The 13,749-nt window shown below is 44.9% G+C and overlaps 1 protein-coding gene across 2 annotated transcripts; it reads right to left on the minus strand.

The window, feature by feature from the left end:
• Positions 1 to 3,804: 3,804 nt before the first annotated feature.
• On the minus strand, positions 3,805 to 9,567 carry ARL14EPL (ADP ribosylation factor like GTPase 14 effector protein like). Of its 2 annotated transcripts, XM_062600178.1 has the most exons (5): positions 9,553 to 9,567; positions 9,112 to 9,213; positions 5,503 to 5,622; positions 4,490 to 4,629; positions 3,805 to 4,106 (listed from the first exon to the last, which is right to left on the minus strand). In XM_062600178.1, the coding sequence occupies exons 3-5, from the start codon at positions 5,611 to 5,613 to the stop codon at positions 3,884 to 3,886; spliced, it is 474 nt and encodes a 157-aa protein (XP_062456162.1). In that variant the 5' UTR covers positions 5,614 to 5,622; positions 9,112 to 9,213; positions 9,553 to 9,567; the 3' UTR covers positions 3,805 to 3,883. The 2 variants fall into 2 exon arrangements, with proteins under 2 accessions (XP_062456162.1, XP_062456161.1); XM_062600177.1 differs by lacking the exons at positions 9,112 to 9,213; positions 9,553 to 9,567 and having other exon boundaries at positions 5,503 to 5,898.
• Between the last annotated feature and the right edge of the window lie 4,182 nt (positions 9,568 to 13,749).

Here is a 13,749-nt window from a genome sequence, read left to right on the forward strand (position 1 = left end):
TCCACACTCAAACCTTCGCCGTTTTTATCATCTTTTTCTCTGTTATTTTTTCCTTATTTCCATAGTTCTGAACGTACACACAAAAGAATATATTGAACTCTTTCAACTGAGCTTTCAGATTATGATTTGTACAATATCCCTGACGCTCTGTATAATTGTCCTACTATTCAATAAAACAACAACATAAAATTTCACTCACAACTAATTATGTGACTTAAGCAGTTGCATTTAACAGACAATAAATTTGTGTGGCAGGAATTGAATTTTGCCTTTTACCTCGACTCTTTAAATCTAGTTGAGAAAATAACTTTTTTGTGTAGTGCATTTTAAGTGTTTCAGTTGTATTACATCTATCAGAAATAAATACTCCTCTGAGACTTTTTGTCTATGACTATTACAGCTGTGAAACAATTTGCCACTATGTCATTAGTTGTGTCCTGCTGTATGAGTAATCTCATTAAAATAACAGGACTACTTGCAATGTCAGATGCCGCTCGAAATGAGTAAGGGCAGGGGAATTTCACCTTCTTGGTTCTCTATGCTGGATTACAGTTTGCTGTTTTATGCTTATACATGAACACTTACCTCTAGTCATGTGAAGAGAATGAAATTATTTGAGTGATACAACCCTTCACAACAGAAATCAGGGCTGCGCAGTGCACCCCCTTGAATCGAGTACCTCCATGGGCACACAGCAAATCCAGCTGTGGGCAACCGACCTTAATTTACTCATGATCCTTTAAGGGACAAGTGCTCATACATTTGCACCTGAGCAGAGGTGGAAGGAGATCAGTAGTTTATAGGGCCAGGCGACGGGAGAAAGATACATTGCCTCTAGAAATAGTAGGATAGCAGATCTTTACATGGTTCATGCCAAGATTACAAACTAGGGTTAATGAAATGCAAATATTATACTCTAACAAATATTTAAAGTTGCACTTAGCTCAGACTTGATATATCTGTTTTCCAAATAGAATGGGATTAAACAGGTCCACTGAAACACGCATAATTTATTTGAAAATGTTTTAAGATCATGGTCAATGCATCAAAGGAAAAGCTACAAACAGTATTGCTATCACTAGCTAAGAAACTCAGTAGAACTACAGCAACTAATGTTTTTGGCACAAATATTTACCATGGGCATGTTCACTTAAATATTTATCCAGAAAATACTGGTTGATACTTCTCAAGCTTTTCTAGTTTTTTCACTGAAGTCAGTCAAATCTCTGTTCTACTCTGGTTTGGATATATATAGAGAAAGTCCAGCTGTGCTCATGAGGTGTTAAAAGGAGGCAGTAAAAGGTGTTAAAAAGATCGAGAAAGTTGTCCAGAGAAGAGTTCAAAGTATATTATTTCTCTTTTTTTATGGTTTTCTGTGTTTGTGTGGATCACAGACACCAGCAAATATTAACTACAGAGTTCTTACCTCAACAGATGTTGACGTAGAGTATTAAGTTCAATAACGGTTTAGATTCATTTTTCTCAAAATGATGCAATGGGAGTGAGTGGCCCCTAACCAATATGCAGAAGTTCATGTTAACCCAGGAGGATTCATTCAGTTGTCTAAGCTTATGACTGAAATATCTGGGCCTTATTCCAAACTCTCAGCCTCTTGCTTAACTCCTCTGCTGAAGCCTCAGGTATTCTTTCTCTTTTGCATGCTCATTCATACATGGCCAGAGCTGCTCAGCTGAGTCTTTGGAATGAAATCCAAAATGGATTTGAAATGGATCTCAACAGGACAAGGGCCATGCAAATGGGAGTTTGGGTGGGAAAAACCATCCTCATCTGCACAAAAATCATACAGACACGCATTGTTCATTCATGTAAGATTGATTTCCCTGTAGTAATAAAGTAAAAATGTAGTATTTAATAAAGCAGAAGGTGAATATCTCCTTCCAGATGTGCATGGATTGTAGGACAAGAGGGATAAATTTGAGGGCATAGTGAATTAAAATTAAACAAATTGAATCAATTTTTAAGCAAGAGATTGGCAGATGGTATTTTAGCCTGTCTATACTTTAATATGCACCTGTTTTTCATCTTTCCTTAAGCCACAGTGGGAATCACTGGTGACTATCAGCAAAGCAGCCACATGGACAAGGAACAGATAGGCTAAGTCAACTGACAGTGTCACACGCTGTTTAACCTGTATATTTTGGGAGAGGGAGAGAGAAGAAAAGGTGACAGACCTCATGAAACAGTTCATTGAGCTGTTTGTCCTTAATCATTTTAAACATTAGCTTTCTAAAGCAACCATATTCCAAACGCAAAAACATACTCTGTTTAGAATTACATCTTAAGAGGTAAAAAGATGATCTAATGTCATCTCAAGACTGACCAATTTCATAAGAGGCTAAGAAATCTCATCACCTTTCTCTGGTAGTGATTTTATTTAAAAATCATCTGCAAACATCCTCCAATATAGCCTTATGTAATTGCATAACAAAAGCTATCAGACAAGGGCACTCTGTTATTTTTATGTACATACATGTACCAGTAAGCTACACCATCAACACTGGTGACATGGTCTTGTTTTTTTTGCAGATAATTGCCCTAAATAAGACTTCTTGTGTGCTGTCAACTGCTCCTTTGAAATGAAGAGCCAAGTTGGCGGAATCACTATCTGGAGCAGCGAGGAGCAGTTCCCAAGCCACAGCAGAACTGCCTCTGCAGTGCACTCCTGGTTTCAGCATCCTTGTCCTGGCTCTCACTGCTGGTTTTTCAGGTTTATTTTCAAAGTTGCAATAAATAGGTCAGTGATGGAGCTCTCCTGATCTCTGCATTTAGCTATGATTGCAATGGGGTCAAGATCCATGCTAAAAACCACAAAGCAACACCAAACAATGAATTTAATTACAGGATTCTAGATTTACACCAATCTGCATTTAATCATGTTACTCAAGGATTTAACATAAAGCCTTATCCAGAGGAATCCACTTCACGAATTGTTAATTCTTTGCCTGTTAGTGGAAAGAAAGTAAAGCCCATTTACTTTCCTGCCCATTTCAGATCTTGAGGTTATTTCAAAGGGAGGCTCCCCCCTTACTTTCACTGCAAATTAATTTTACTTCTTGAAGAGCTCCTGGGGAGACAGAGTGCCCACAGTGGACAAGAACAGCTACCTCTTAATACAACTTGCAGTATTTCAAATTTGCCATGACTCATGGTAAGGAGGAAACTCCTGGAACTGAGGAGACTTCTTCTGTCCAGCGGCAAAAAAGTGCAAACTATTTACCTGTAACTATAATTAATGACTAATCAAGACAAATGCACAATGTGCTGAAAAACTTGCTGACTGAACATGTTGGTTTCAGTCTTGTAGCACTAGGCAACAGGAAAGAATTGAAGAGCAGTTTCCACTCTTCCTTATGTCCTGGGGGAGGTGGAAAGTGGTGACAGTTTCAAAGGACAGCGTTAGGGGCAGTGTTATCTCCAATGTGCCCTCCATCGTGTAGACAAGGCATGAATGTGTCAGAAGGGAAAGACGCGCAGACAAGCGTTCACCAAGGGATAGCATTGCCACATGCCTGAGTAAATGCACAGGCAAAGAAATTAGTAAGAAAAAGTTGATTCCAAGCAATGTGATTCAGCTTCCCAGGGTGAGAAAATTGCTTGCCCGCAGCAGTCCAGACACCCTCACTTTTAGAAAGGGTTTAGGAGGAGCTATCTAGGTGCATCCGCAATCCTGGCAAGAAGTAAGAAGAATGAAATACATACTTGTGCCTAATGGAGAAGGTTTAAATGTGCTGGATAGTAGTGGTAAAGAAGCACAAACACAACTGGAGACACTTCACTAGGGTCAACTCATAAAGCCGAGATTTACTTTAATAAAATCAGAAGAAAGAAGAACTTTGCTCAGATGCAAATAAAAACCAGAACATCAGTCAGGGACAACAAATGGTAACATGCTGATCACATCCCCAGACTCAGTCTCAATTGTATCATAAACCCATTTCCTACTGCAGCGACATTCTGGTCCACATTTGTTGGAATTGCATTTGGGGCAAGGGTAGAAGCAACCCAGGCAGTTCTTTTCCAGGCAGTCACACAAATCGACATTATTACAAAGCAGTCTGCCATGTCTGTTGTACTTCTTTGTGATTCTGCAGGAGAGGGGGGGGGAAAAAGAAAAAAGAAAAAGGATTCTCAGAGACCATTTCAACATGTTTGAAGACTAAATAGTACTAATGTGGAAAAATTCTCCTCAGGAACAAGTATTTCCACTTCAACACCCTTACAACATAATGAAATACTGGCATTAGATGCTAATTGCAACAGACACTGTCATTCAAAACATGTACACTAAAGAGGTACATCAAAATTCCTTCAAATCACACTGAAAAAGCTTATTTTCCCAGCACAGCTTTCATCTCTAACAAGTAACCTCTCTGGAAAATATTAATGCTTTTCATTTCATATATCTTCAGCAAACAGCATAATAGCGATTTTTAAAGAGTAAACTATGCAAGAAATCAGCACATCTTACTTGGGCTTATAAAAAAAATCTTGGTTCATCTGTGACATGCGGGCTTTCTTTTTCTGCTCTCGGGTTTCAGGATTGAAGTCAGCTACCTGAGGTCCTGGATTTTGAAATGCTAAGCATTTTAGTTGTTTTTCTATTTGTTGCTATAAATAAAAAAGAACAGTGAAGTTATAAACATTACAGTTAGACTGAGTATTTTTGACCTGCTAAATGCCCTCGCAGGCTTCCAAATGCCATTAATATTAATATTCTTGATAACTTAAAACAACACAGTAGGAAGGTGAGAAAAAACCCAACCTTAAATAAGAATCACATTGTTTAAAGTGTTTGCTTGTCAAGCTGTTAATTGATTATACCTCTCACCAAATTTGCAGCCTAAGAGAAGAGGGAGCAGCCAGGACTCGATGCAGATTCTAACTCTGGTACAGTGGCATGGAGTTTGAAGGCTGTATTGTGGCACAAATCATGTATTTTTTCCTTCAATTTTATCCATAGCATGAAAAGAAGTACTATAGCTGTAGTCCTCTCAGCTGGGTTAGCCCTCCAAACCCTTCTCTGCCCCTGCTCCCTCAGGTGCCCATTGCCCAGCTTTGTCCAAACCGTCTGGGGACAAGGAAAAGGTCTGGATGGGCAGCTGCTGTGCGAAGGAAGCAGTCACGGAAACGAGGAGTGTGAGAAAAGCACAGGCGAAAGCAAGGAGGTCAAGCTGGACACCTTTAATACACACAGCTTCACAGTCACACAGCTTCTGAGAAATAGGACGAAGCTTTTTCTTACATGTTTTATGCAATTCTTATTTACGATTAGATAAAAGTGCTGATTAGTTTTAGGGGTTAAAAAAAAAATCATCGGCTCTTGTTTTTCAGGGTCTGTGTATACTGCCTCCCCTCATGGCCCGGGTTTGCTATTACTGCTATTTCCCTATTGATTCCAGCTTTTTTCTTAAAAAAATATAGAAGAAATTGAAGGCAACGGCAAGGACCTTGATGAATGAAATGGTACCTGAGATGTCATACCAATTGTTTTTGTGTTATTGAGCAGTCCTTAGAAGGAGAGGCATTTCTTTCTGCTGATGTTTCCTGGGCAGAACTGCTTTCCTTCCAGTTTTCTTCCGAACGATCACTCATTCTGGCGTCCTGATGAAATAGGTACATATACGCATTAGACCTATATGGAAGTATGAGACCCATAGATGTCTTAGGTTTCAAGGTGAGCAGGTGGTGTCCATGCCAGGCTTTTATATACTCTTAACCCACTCTGATGGCAGAACAAAACACGGCTCAATATCAACCTCTGTTTTAAAACCGTATTAAAACGAGACAGCTAACACACAAAACAGCAGCTGTATCGCCAGAGCCGCTTTGCCATGCGCCGCGAAGCCAAACTCAGAAAAACTCCTCTGTGTTATGATGCCCGCTGGCACGCCTGGCGGGTGGCACTTCGCGTACCACTAGGTGCCACTGTTGTCCTAGCTACGGATCTTCTGGTGAGTCTCCAGTATGGGGGGGGGGGGGGAGAAAAACGAGTGTCAGAACTCCACAACTTTGCTTCTGAAGACTTCGGACTCGGCCTTTACACCTCACTCCTTACCGCTGTGAACCTTTCCGCTTCGAAAGGCGCATCCCTCACTTGGCTAACAAACACCCCAGGAGAGCTGTAGGCTCTGCGAGGCCACCCCACCAACGCCATCCGGCAGCCCTCCTCGTTCCTTCTCCCTCCTTCACACACCAACTGGGCGAGAACTGTACACCACGGACGTTAACTACTTCATTTTACTCATCTTGGGAAGCTACTATGGGGAAGGTGAAACTCCATACAACATACGCTGCTTCAGGGCCTCAGATTTCAACCCCGAACAGCACAGGGAAAAGTTTAAGCCTTCTGCTTTTGAGCTCCTTGAGCCCCTCCCCCAGGTGCTGGCTGGTCTATCCTGTTGTCCCCCCAAAAGGCACTGCAATGGATACCCTTCACATTAGGACTATTAGGACTAGGCCCAAACCCTGTCCCTGAGAAGAGCTATTTGGGACTCCTTAGGTGGATGCACTTTGCTTCTGCACCGTGCCTCAGGGCAGATGCTCTTTGCAAGGAAAGGGGCGTTGCGGGAGAGGCGCTCCTCTGACTTTAGGAGCTCCTCTAGCTGTAGGCATCTCCAGGCCAGCTCCCCTCCACAAAGCAGCAGCCAAAGCTGGGTTAGAGATGTCACCGGGCAGTGACAAGGGGGAGGCTTTGCAAGAGAGCGGAGAACAGCCCTCAGCCTGCTTTCAGAGTTTCTCCTTTTTAACAATACGAAGAATGACTGAGACTCTGCGATACTGTTCACAGCAGGGTGCTCTGGAGCAACAGCTTCAGTCTGTGCTCTGTGGACCCCACATAACCCATGACCACTTCTCAAGATGAGAAAAACAAGGCTATTACCAGCCAATAAGCATCTGCTGTACAGAAGACTGCTTCCCGACTGGAAAATTGATAAAGATTCACAAATAAAACACAAGTGAAGGCCACTGCTCCCGCCAAAGTGAGCATTACCCTTCATTTACACTCAAGTTGGACTCCTGATAAGGATTTGCTTCTTACATCTCCTCTTAGGTGCAGTCATGCATCCTGGGTTGTCAAAGCACTTTATAAGTGTGCACGAGCATTATCACTTCCCAGTTATAACACTGTATGGGGCTCGAGAGCAGGACAGCCATCAGCAGCTACTAGTGAAAGCATGCAGAACCCCTAGTGTCTTCTGGTGCTGCAAACATTTGACCGTTTCAGAAACCAGGTCCTCGCAGTTATCAGGAGCTAAACATCCAAAATCAGAAGCTACTTTTAAAATCTTGGCCTAAGAGGAACCCGCCAGCATCTCATTCCACATGAAGACATATTTCAACTGCTCTTTCAGCTCAGTAAAAATATTCTCCACAGAAAATACAGCGCTTTTCTGTCTCCAGATACATATATTGTAGAAATAAAGTGTTATTTTTCACTCTCTAGGAAAGATATTAAAAAATCAGGCACAGTGGGACTAGGGAACTGCGCTAAGTTCAGAAGCTGGTGATACTCCCCAGACTGATTTTTCCCCATATCATCCTCTGAAAGGGAAGCAGTAGGCAGACGGAAGCTATGAGACTCAGGCACTCGCTCTCAACTCTGCAAAACTTAATTATCTGAAGGAAGGGAACTGTGGTCCTGAAGAACTGTTTATCCTGCGGCTGCGAATAGTTTTGGTCTATCCCGTCTAGCTATAGTGATCAATCCAAAGCCAATGCATTCAAGCACCAGATATTTCCATACAGATTTCTGCTCCAAAGCCTTTATAGGAGAGCCATCAGTTGTACTCTTCCTCCCCACAAAAGCTGTGCTCTCCCACATCTTTGGGATGGAGCAAGTACTTCTTGGAGGTAATCAGCCACAGCTTAAGGTCCCACTGTGACCGTAGCATCTGTCTAGGATATAGCAATTCCAGCACAGACCCTTGGCAGGGCTATCGAGGCTAAAAGCAGATGAAGGGAGGAAGCAAATTAGAGGCTATGTTGTATTAAAAGAGACTCGGATTTAGGAGGAAGCAAATTAGAGGCTGTGTTATATTAAAAGAGACTTAGATTTATCCGAGACAGCTGGTTTTGTTCAGAGAGTAGCTTCAGGAGATGTTGCAAGTGGGGAGGAACTGCATTTGTTTATGATTTTCATAAGGGAAATATATTTCTATATTCGCTCTTTCAAGAATTTATTATTTCTGAGCTTTGCAATTTGCACTGTCTAAATACAACGGATATAAAATGTGGTGACCAGCATTCCTGATGCTTCAGGCTGCTTGACCACAGCAGCCTAATGCTGGTATCTCTGCAGAGCTTGCCAGAGTGAACACATGCCGTTTGCCAGTTATATTTGTTTACCCCAGTGGACCCTCTCAGGCTCAGATACGTAAACAGGTTTATCACCCTCACCAGAGCAGTGGAAGGTGCTCTCCCCACAGCTCTGATCCCCCTGTGCACACAGGTGTTAGCCCGAGCCATCTGGATGGTAACTATAGTCCAGTTGTGCAGAGCTCTCCATGGGCTCAGAGACTGGCAGGCAGCGTGGGGACGCGCTCACCTGTGCACCCTGAAATCTCTGGAGATCTGGTGCTAGCGTAAACAAGAACGAGAATAAATTCATCTTTCTCAGTCTCCACTGTGGAGCGAGCTGTAAAGAGGCGGAGGGGGGCCCTACCAGCTAGTATATCACCTCTCTCATAGTGCCAAACGTAGATGTGTGTTCAGAAGACGGCCTTGAGGACAGCAAGGAAACACAAAACAAATCAAAACATAGCTCTTATCTCTTGCAGCTCAGCCAATTTCCCGGAGATCCCATAAAACTAGTGTCAGAGCAATGGTTCTGCATCTCCAGGTAAAATAAAACAAATCCTTGTGAGCTTTTTCCTTCCCATACCAAGAGCACCTCTGCCATGTCTGGACGTGAGGGATCCTTTAGCTGAACTGTAAAAGACAATTATAAAATCCTGGGCGTCTATCACGCGACAGGCAGAAGAGGTCTGCCAGACCCACCTTCTGAAAACCGCACTTCTGCAGGGGATACGTTCGGTTCAGATCGCACATTAACGAGAAGGAAGGCTCCCCAGAATTTGAAATTGTACTTACCAAAGGACCAGGCTGACACAGCAAAGCCTGATCGCTCTAGACTTACTGCTGCACAGTTCCTACTCCTTGGGCAGCGAGAGCATGATGTCAGCCCCAGCGTGCCTGAAACAGAAAACAGATCATCGAAACGATGCTCCCCAGAGAGGCCGGCTGAACACGGTGCCAGGTGCCTGTCTTAAAGCACCTCGCACTTGTCTCCTTAGCTATGGCTTTTACAAATGATCTTGCTTAGCACAAAAGGGTGGAGACAGACGAACGAATATAAACTGTGATGAGAACCCTCATCTGTTACCTGCCTCTGCTGTAGGTTCACAGACCAAAAGAATTTCTTAGACCTCTTTTTGTAAAGAGTAAATGAGCAATAAAACTGTGACAACTATTGCATCTTAGAAATAAATGAACATTCTTTTAGAACATGGATGTACTAAGGGAACATATTACCACTTTAGACAAAATGGTTTTGATTCTGTTTGCCATCTCCAGCAGTCAGAAGTGATCATATAAACATGCTCCCCAACGGCTAAAACGACGCCACGGCCGCACGGTTCAGCTCTCCGTCTTTCAGGGCTGCTGGAGACGCCAGCAGAGACGATCCAGGCTTCTCCCGGTACTCCCAGGGGCCAGTTCCCAGCAGGCTGCAGTCACTGGTGGCTTTCACTCCTCTCTCCTAGAACAAAACTAAATCCTAGCAAACATCCGGAATTGTCAAGTCCTACAAATTCTTCTGTTGTACTTAGACAAATGGTCCGAGACATCTTTTTGTCTTCATCAGTTGAATCTGTCCATTCTCTGAGGCATTTCACAAATAAATTTATTATTACTTACTCTATTGTTTTCTTTTTCTCCAAGCACTTGTAAAACCAAATGTTGATTAAAATTTTAGCAGTAGAATTTACCTAGGTGATTTACTGTTACTGCTGTTACACATACAGTCATTATATTTCACAGACTATTTTCTTTGGTGAGAAAAATAAAACAGAAGTCCCTCAAGGGAAAAATTACAAAATCTCTCAGGTACTCCTACAAGAGCAAGAAACAAACAAACAGAAAAATACAACCTGTTTGTTTTATTCTGCTTTATGTTTTCCCGTATTCTTCTGATCTCTCCATATTCCACATAATAGAGAAAACAGGAATTAATAACTCTACAAATGCAAAAATTGTAATTGAACTGCCTTACGTTTAATAATTTCCTTTTCTTCAGTTTGATCTCTTCCCTTAAGTTACATGCACATAAATCTGAACTTTCTCTGAACTTATGTTTATGAGTTATGATATTTATCTATTATGATGTGCATGATGACTAGCAGCCTGCAGTCTACTCAGAGATATTTTTACTATGTGGGAGTTGGCCTAGGAGTAAGCGAAGACATAAACATAAATTAAAATCTTAGGTGACATCTTGAGAGATCGATACCAGTGATCGATACCGAAACGCCTACTGATTCCTACAGGGCCAAGTCTTCGGTGAGAGCAGGCAGTGGGTTTGCAGCACCAGACCGAATTTAGAGACATCCCTTATTAAACCGATCCCGTCTAACCCCTAACGAACCTTGAGTCTCTCCCCCTGCCGCTATCTGACCCTCTCTTGCCTGCGTTGTGGTCACAGAGCGCGCGCGAGGCCAACGCAATTGCGCCGGCAGGCTTCACTCTGTGGTCAAGGCTGCGTCAGTGAATCTCCTCATACGCCTTAACGCACTTTGCTGCAGTTTGCTCAGCAGCATCCTGCAGCCATTACCAAACGGGCAGCTGAAGACAAGAAATTGCAGTTTTCAGTGCTAAAAATTAGTCTATAATGTTCTTATCCCATTGGCACACAGACCCTTGGGGCTTCACAATTTGATTGTTAAAGCATAAGCTGGACCGAGGTTTTAACTGTGTTTTTTTCCATTTTATTATGCATTTTCCCCTCATTCACTTCCATTTTTGTTCTAAATTGCCACTGCTTGTCAGTTACTTCTGTCTCTTTTTTCCTCCCTTCTGGATGCTCAAATCAGCAATATTAATTTGGGGAAATGTTAACAGAGAAGCAGCACGAATATGGCTGGGAAATATTTTTTGTGGCTCAGATGTCAACAGTGAGAGGTTGCAAATGGCTTGTTGGAAACGAGGGGAAACGGAAGCACCTTTTGCTCCAGGGAAGGAGGACACTGCCTCAAAATCAGTCCAGCAGAGGCAAGTTCCAGCTGCCTCACAAACCTCATGGATTATTTAGTGCTATTTCTTCCATGCAAGCCAAGAGAGTCAGCAAAAGACGCTGCTCTCTCCTATCCATCATTAATGTTACTGGCACCTCCACATGGGTTAGTTGTTTTCTTGACTGGCAGCCAACCCCTAGACACAGGCGCTGCTTCATCAGTGCTCGATGGGGGGATTGACCCCATCTCCCCACAGCTCCCAGCAGCTTGCAGCTGCTCAAAGCAGCGCTACAGCTTGCAGCCTGGGGGGGGGGGGGGAATGTCCTGCATGACCACGATCGTTTCATTGCATAGATGAGGTCCGTGCCTGCCACCGCATCCTCCTCCTCGGTTCGTCTGCAGCCATTCCCCAGCGTTCACCGCCATCCTCTCGTGCGCACGATCCCCCTGACCCTGCTTTCCTGGCACTTCCTCCCTTCGTCCTTGCCCTGCTGCCTTGCTCAGTCTTTTATAAACCCTCCTTCCACAGTTACCTGTGGGGGCGCAGCGAGGGCGGCCGCTCCGCAGGGGAAGGTGAGCCGGGAGCTGAGCAGGCAGGAGCAGGGGGCTCGCCACGTGGAGCCAGGGCGTGAGCCCCGGGCAGGATCAGGGCCGGAGCCAGCATCCAGGGTGGCCCGGCACCACCACCCCCCTGCAGGGCTGCGGCGATAGGTTCGGGGGGCGAGGGCCGGACTTGGGACGGCTCCCGAAGGTGAGGGGGGTGGCCCTCGTTTCCCGCCTTCTCCCCCACAGCTCTGGCCAGTGATGGAGCCCCTCCTTGGGTCTGGCTGGCCGAACTCCTCCCTGAGCCCACCAAGTGCCGGCGGGGCAATGCGCTCCATGTCCCAGCAGTGTCCCCTCTCACTGAACACCGCATCCAACACAACCACAGAAAACAGCTCCAAAAACGCCTGAGCCTCCTGTCCCTTGCTCTGGAAGGGCCTCTCCACCTCTGGGCCAGGGGATGCACCGGTGACTTTTCCCTTTTTGTCCGCTATGGTCTGCATGGCCACGCAGCGTTCAGCACGCGTCTCGACAGACTGCTGCGTCTGCACTCACAGGCCGGTGCCATCGTGGGCATGGTGGGGACAAAGGGGATGCAGCCAGCCCTGGGCCTGCTGAGTGCCGGCAGCAGAGGTCAGTCGCAGCTGGCTGGCTCTCTTGAATCTCAACCCAAATAGCTCTAGAGTTAGCCTTCATGCTGCAAGCAGCTTGGCTCTCCAGGGAACTGTCCAGAAGAGTGGGGGGCAGTGGGAGGACAAACACAGGAATCTTTAGTGCAAACACTAGTATTTGGAGAAAAGCTGGAAGCTGCGCAATGAGAGGCAGCTGCAGTGGAGACTCTCCAGGAAAGAGCCCTGGGCATACCCAGCCTGCTGGGGAGCCCGGAGGAGGAGACCACAAACTGCCCTGAGCCAATTGTAACCTGATCTGGATGCTCTGAAACAGAAGCAAACACCACAGCAGTCACCAAAACTTCAACGAACCAGGGGAATATGTGGCACCACTGCTCGGATGTATTTGATACAGAGCAACACCCACAAGGGGCAGGAGAAAACAGAAGAAGTGAAACAGAGGAGAGGGGTGGAAGGTGACCTTGCTGGGGACATGGTTCGAGAAGGAGGCAGCAGGACATGGCCAGCCTATGCCAGGGCAGGGACGCCCCTGAGAGACTGTGGGCCACCAGCAAACCAGGCTGAGGCAGGAGCACCCCAACTAGGAAGGAAGGAGCAGCATACAGAAATGGTCACACACATGATCCCCACCCCGTGCCACCTGGTGCCTCACCAAAGAGCTCTGAAGAACTGAGTGTGACCAGTGGTGAGAACAAGGGGAAGTGAGACTAAGAAGGGGAGCAGAGAGGTGTTCACTAAAGCTGAGCGTGGGAAGGGGGAAGAAAGAAACTTCCTAGGTTGTTTTCTTTATTTATTTTCTCAATACTGGAAATAGTAAGTAAAAGTTTGCATTGATTGGCAATAAATCAAGATGCTCCAAGTTAAGACCACATGGCCAGCCACAGGGATCCAGCTCTTTGTGGACAAACACCACAGACTTAAAAAAAAAATAAAATAAAAAAATAAAATAAAATAAAAAAACTCATGGCTATTCCTTTGGGGGCAAGGAAGGCCTCCTGATCCTGAGCTCTTGGAGTTAGTAGGACTACTACCAAACCTCTTAGCAGAGCAAGCAATGCATGCAAGAGGAGCCTGAACATCTCTCTTCACCCTCATTTTCTTTGGATCTTCCCTGGCTCCTGCGGCTTCCCACACTCCCTTCCCCACTCTAACTCTCCTTTGGACCCCTGAGCCTCTTATCTCTTTCCATCCTGCAGTCCCAACTCTTCTGTCAGGTCTCCATCTCCTTTCCTCCTTCCACTCCATGACCTCTTCCCTGTCCTTGCCAACTCCCCCAGGGCTCCTGGTCTCTCGTACCTGCTATAAAGGCAGAATAAGTGTCACTT

The sequence above is a fragment of the Rhea pennata genome, chromosome Z (genome assembly GCF_028389875.1).
Source record: "Rhea pennata isolate bPtePen1 chromosome Z, bPtePen1.pri, whole genome shotgun sequence".
Taxonomy (NCBI): domain Eukaryota; kingdom Metazoa; phylum Chordata; class Aves; order Rheiformes; family Rheidae; genus Rhea; species Rhea pennata.

Bases quoted from the DNA above. Each gene is read 5' to 3' on its own strand.
- ARL14EPL (XM_062600177.1), bottom strand. From the start codon at position 5,676: ATGGGTCTCATACTTCCATATAGGTCTAATGCGTATATGTACCTATTT. The intron at 4,630-5,502 runs GTATGACATCTC...TTTTATTTATAG, and splicing joins CAATAACACAAAAACAATTG to CAACAAATAGAAAAACAACT. The intron at 4,107-4,489 runs GTAAGATGTGCT...CCTCTCCTGCAG, and splicing joins GATTTTTTTTATAAGCCCAA to AATCACAAAGAAGTACAACA.